The following is a 6000-nucleotide window of genomic DNA, read 5'->3' as shown; positions in this document are numbered from 1 at the left end:
ATTTAATGTGAATGGACGACTAATGAAGACTAGACAAAAAAAAAAAAAAAAATTATATATTCAAGTTTCATATCCCCCCACCAATCTAGTTAAATTTTAATATATACAAAAAAGTTTAAATTATCAATTTCAATACTACCAAAAATTCCTTATCCTACATTTAACAATACAGAACACCCAATTACATACTCCATTAATATAAAATTTTAAACAACAATATAGATCCTAATACATACAAATGATTTGAAACCAAATCTAAAACTATGAATTGACGTAGAAAAAAGTTCACATCAAATGTTAATTTTTTAATAAAATACAATAAACACAAATCCAAAAGTAAGAAATTACTTTTTATTTCCATATGAAAAATTGGTCAACATGCAGGAATGCTAGAAATGGAACGTTGATGTACATAACTTAAGTTACAAAAATATTAAATACGTCTCATCCTATAGCAGATTGTCATTAAAAGATGAAATTTTTGATTTCATCGTACAACACAAGAACTAAGGCTCCACCGGTTCCTCGGATAACGTTCGAGAAGGCACCCTTGAAGAAAGCAGCACCACCCTCTTGCTTTGCAATCTTTTTCCAGCAGTCAATTGTACCCTTATACATCAGATCACCCTTGGCTCTTCCACTCTGCATCATCATACGCCTTCGGACGGTATCGAAAGGATAAGAAATGATACCAGCAACAGTGGTGACAGTCTGAGCAATAGCCCAAGAGATAATGATGGGAGTATTTTTGGGATTGGGCAACATTCCCTTAGCTGTGTCAAAAAATCCGAAATAGGCAGCTCTGTAGATGATGATTCCCTGAACGGAGACATTGAAGCCCCTGTACAAACCAGCCATGCCATCAGATCTAAAGATCTTCACTAGGCAGTTGCCAAGACCAGAGAATTCTCGTTCAGCACCAGCTTTGCCGATGTCAGCAGCCAAGCGCGTCCTGGCAAAATCTAATGGATACACAAAGCAAAGGGAGGTAGCTCCAGCTGCACCACCAGATGCAAGATTGCCCAAGAAGTAACGGAAAAACTGGGTGTGCTTGTCAACACCACCCAAGAAGACTTGTTTATATTTATCCTTAAATGCAAAGTTAAGAGCCTGAGTTGGGAAATATCTGATAACATTAGCTAAATTTCCTCTCCAGAAACTTAAGAAACCTTGTTCTTTTGGAATCCTAACAAAGCAGTCGACCATACCTAAAAGAAAAATGAAATTTTTTAATATACTGTGGTTGAAAAACATTCATACTTTAAAACAATATCAAAAAATTTCAAATTTTTTTGACTTATTCAAGCTTTTATATTAAGATTACTAGAAATCATTAATTCAAATATTAATATTTAAAAAGTATTAAAATTCCTTCAAGCAATAAAGAACCTAGTCAGATTTTTCATTTTAAAGCATTATTACAAAGGATACATAAAATTAACATTTCAATCAGCTTTTAAAAGAGTATGTTGCTCAAGATCAATGTTGAATATTTCCATTTAAGATTCTATCTCTTCGTTTCAGAAGACATGTAAAACTTCTTAAAAACAGGATTAAAGTAAGTTGTCATTAAACTTGATCAGAAGAAATTGTTTTCATGGTTTATCAATAGTTGAACATGGTTAAGCATCATTTCAAGCCACAACTTGCACGTACAAAACTTTACATCAAAACACTTTTAAGTATCTTACAAAACTAGTTCTATATTAAAAAACACAAACTAAAAACATAAGCGCATGTTATTAGACCTTCAGTTGTATTAGTTAAAAATCATCAAGGAAGTTTAAGATTGAAGACCAAAAAATATCTACCTCAAAAGAAAGGTACATTTTCATTTCTTAACACTTAACCAATTACATTTAAATTGATAATCAAAAGGTTAAACTTATAAACTATTGTTATTCTAATACAGAAATTGATCCAATATATTAAAAAAAATCATCTCATAAAGACAACCTTGATCAGCATGTAGTTTTTTTCATTATTTTTCAAAAGTCTAACATGTTTCAACATCATTTCAAGGTTATTTCAGTACCAGTTTAAAATAGATCTAAGTCTTGATCAGAAATAAATTTTATTTCATGGCTCATCAATAGTTGAACATGGTTAAACATCATTTCAAGAACTAATATTTTTTTATCCTTCCATAACTTAATGTTTCCCACACACACAAAAAAATAAGTATTATGAATATAAGTAGTAAACCAGATTCTTCAGACCTGCGAAATTACAATATTATATTTTCTGCCTTTGGAAGATATTACAATAGTTATATTCTTAATTTGAAAATATGACTAAAAATGTTTGACATTTTATATTTAACATAAAATTAACCATTTGAATATGAGCATGCAAAATCATTAAATTTATAAATAGATTAAATTGAAAAGGAAAGGTTAATTTTTCTATTATACAGTTACTATGAACTATGAAAATACTAAAACAAATTTGTGTTAAAAAAATCTCACAATATATTATATTTTCTCTTGTTTAATTTAAAAAGACAGTGAATTTAATCTCTACATAAACATGCACACTTTACATGCCAAAGAATAAAAATCATTCTGAATTCCAAAAATTATCTAAAAAAGTGAAATTTCTTCATTAGGGAGATATTAACATGCATTTTAAAAATATAGGAAAGTTTCCCAACTTTATAGAGGCTAAAAAAAATGCACAAGTTTTAAATTAACTAGTATATAAAAAAGTTCAAAAATTCTAACAATTCTCTCATGCAACTAACACACAGAAGTTCAATTGTTTCAGTTACCAAATGGTCCAGATCCTGCCAGCAAGAAACCGATTCATCATGTAAAATACAATACATCAGCTGTTGAATAAATAACATTACTTTTAATCTAAAGAACTTGAAATACTGTGTGCATAAAATTTAAGAAAGGTTTAAGTTACAATATTTATTCTAAATGAACCTTGATCAGCAAGTCGTTTTCTTCATGCTTAATGTCAGAAGTCTAACATGTTTCAACATCATATCAAGGACATACAAATAAATATTTAAAAATTTAGTATTTTCCAGAAATTAGCTCTGCTTATGATTCATCAATATTTGAGCATGGTTAACCATAATTTCAGGACCTAATCTAAACAATCGGACTTAAAAACTTACAAAAAAGCCATATCTTATTAAATTAAAACTGAACTACATATATATAATTGTAGGGACTTATAAAAAAATTATTAGTAAATATAAACAGTCATCAAAAAAACCCATTTGATTTATAACCCTTTTCTTGCAACTCCTGATGAGCACGTACACATTAGCTTGAAATATTTCTATTTTCTAAAAATTTTATCTAACGCGATACTCTTACGAACATCATGTTACGATTCTCTTTTATTCCTAGCTTTGCACAAATTGATAATTATAACTCAAAACTAATAAGCACTTGATAATTAAGTTGGGACAAGTAACACGTTATCTATTCAACTTTTCTTTAGTTTCGTGTGCTCATTACAAAATCCGCTGTTAGTTCAATTTCAAATTTAGTGCAAAGATCGCAGGCGTTGTTTATTTACCGATTTAATTAAAATTGTTAATTCAATCAATTTTGGAAAGATTTCAACATCTATTTAGTTAAATAACAAAACATTATCCTGCAACTAAAAATCCAAACTATTTTAATGCCATTAAAAAATATGTAAAGCGCTCCAAGATGTATTAGAAGGCCTTGCATGACTATACTGACCCCGAGAAGACCAATATGTACACGTGTCAATACAACGCGAACTAAGAGCCAAGCTGAAAATTATGGCTTGGAACAAAAAAATAGAGTCGATGAGTAAAGTTAATTAATTGTGTTAATATATTCAATTTTGTAAGGGTTCCCTCTCCCCACAATTATAAATTTAAATATTTAAAATATTAGGCTTAGCTTTTTCCACTTAGGAACACCTAGCTATTTCATTTTAATATTTAAAATTCCATTCTTTTCACACTACAAATTATGCACTCGGACGAAAAATATTAATATGGCTTTTGATATATGTCTAAATAAATATATTCAAGACAATGATATGCCGGTTGTTAATGCACGAGCAAATCCAACATGGCGGTAGGACAGAACTGAACATAGATTTTTACATACCTTTATACTGCTTATCCACAGTAATTTGTTTTGATGCATGTTGAACTTGTAATAACAATTTTACTCTTTCAATGGGGGCTACGGCAGTTTTGGAAATAGCTGCGGCCACACCACCAGCAATAAAATCCTTAGCAAAAGAAATTGGATCTAGGGCAGACATTGTTTGCAGCCGTAGAGTAACAGCACGTTGCAATAGTTACGAAAGAAAGAAGAGCGCCGGTTCGCCTACTTTTATGCTTTGATTAACGCCAAGGCAATTTGGCATCATGGCAACCCTACTGCTTTCACATCTTGGTACCTGTCGATATAAACTTACAAAGATGTATATTTTAATTGCATATATTTACGTAGTTTTTCCTTTCCATTTAAATTTAAATTGTTTCTCAGAATATGAAACAGCATATGAGCTTCATCAAGCTCATACAATTCATCAAAAAAGTATGTGTAAAATATTTATAAACTTGAAAATACGCTAGGAGAAATATAAAAATTTAATTAATTCTGATGTTAATGGAGAAATATTGAATTAAATAAATTATATGATTTCAAAACAGCCTATTTAAATTATTTTTATTTATTTATTTCATTTAATGCATTTGGTGGTGATCCTTTAATTTATGAATATAAGGCTGAAATATGTATGCATATTAATAAAAATAACATGTAATTTTTAAAAAAATCATATTTTGCATTCTATTAAATTTTTCAAAAATATGTAGAAATTTTATTTAGACATGACACATAACATTTAACCTACGTAACTTAAGTCCGAAACTGCGAAAAGCAGCCAATAATGGCATTGAGTTCTATTACATATGTTGCCATTTTATTTTAACAAATTGGTAAATATCCACTATCACTGCTGAAATCCAGCATTTCTTTCAACTTGGAATTTGAATTGTTGTACATTTTTAACATCAAGAAAATAAACACACTTTTTTATCATCCCAGTATTCATCATTAATTCATTAAAAAGGCTTTAGGGCTCTTGAACATTTAATTAGCGTTCAGCCACTGTTCTACTAGAACACTTTCGAAGATTGAATATTTTGTGTTTGTTAGCTTGTTCATTTTCCTTAATTAACTAGACTTCTTTAGTAAAGAGCTAATTAGATTAATATCAATGGTCCTTAAAAGTTTCAATTATTATGTTATACAACTTGCTCTTAGTACTCTCTCTTCCGCATCAAAGAATTTTTAATCATTAAATTTTGAAATATATATAAATTGTGCTATTTCGGATAGGTTTTCTCCGTTCTGTTCATTATGTTATGCATCTCCATAATTTTCTGCAATTCATTTGAAATTTCAATTTTAAATTGAAACGGAAGTGATTAAACTACAAATAATACATCAACTTTTTTGTTGAAATGAGGCATATTCAATAAATTATAAATTTTGAAAGTAAAATCGTTCAATATTAAAATCTTGCGTGTACTTCAGAATATTCTATAATTTAAGCCATATCACAGATTATTAAAATAGAATTTAAAATATTTAAATTTATATATTAAATAGAAAATGAAAAGAAATATTAAAATTTCTCTGATTCAATGAAATAAAATTCAGCGCATGAAAAAAAGAATGAAATTTTCAAGCTATAATGTATTTTTATAAATCCAATTATATGACAAGAAAGAACAGTAATATTTAAAAAGGGGCCCACTTAATTATTTTTATTATTAGATCAACATAATCAGTTTTTTAAAACAAGAACTGTGGAAAGGTATAAAAAAGCATCTTTATATATATGTTTGTGTGTAAAAACATATATTTTCGAACAGTTTCGTGATCGAAGACACTTTGAATTTTTGAACTTCGCTTTATTCCTTTCCTGGAGGCATAAATTGTGTACAAGCAAGATGCACCGAGGCACGTCAATCAACACCTCTTT

General features: G+C 29.0%; 1 protein-coding gene across 1 annotated transcript; it reads right to left on the bottom strand.

The window, feature by feature from the left end:
- Positions 1-329: 329 nt before the first annotated feature.
- LOC129971423 (ADP/ATP translocase 3-like) lies at positions 330-4321 on the bottom strand. The gene is made up of 2 exons (XM_056085178.1): positions 4107-4321; positions 330-1208 (listed from the first exon to the last, which is right to left on the bottom strand). Exons 1-2 carry the CDS (start codon positions 4264-4266, stop codon positions 466-468), a joined length of 903 nt encoding a protein of 300 aa, XP_055941153.1. The 5' UTR covers positions 4267-4321; the 3' UTR covers positions 330-465.
- Positions 4322-6000: the final 1679 nt, after the last annotated feature.

This window comes from Argiope bruennichi, chromosome 6, assembly GCF_947563725.1.
Source record: "Argiope bruennichi chromosome 6, qqArgBrue1.1, whole genome shotgun sequence".
In the NCBI taxonomy this organism is placed as follows: Eukaryota; Metazoa; Arthropoda; class Arachnida; order Araneae; family Araneidae; genus Argiope; species Argiope bruennichi.
Note: the sequence above shows the minus strand (reverse complement) of the source record. Positions and strands in the feature narration are given on the sequence as shown.

Excerpts from the sequence above, each read along its gene's own strand:
- LOC129971423 (XM_056085178.1), bottom strand. The coding sequence starts at position 4,266 with ATGTCTGCCCTAGATCCAATTTCTTTTGCTAAGGATTTTATTGCTGGT. Across the intron at positions 1,209-4,106 it reads TGTGGATAAGCAGTATAAAG|GTATGGTCGACTGCTTTGTT; the intron begins GTATGTAAAAAT and ends TTTTTCTTTTAG.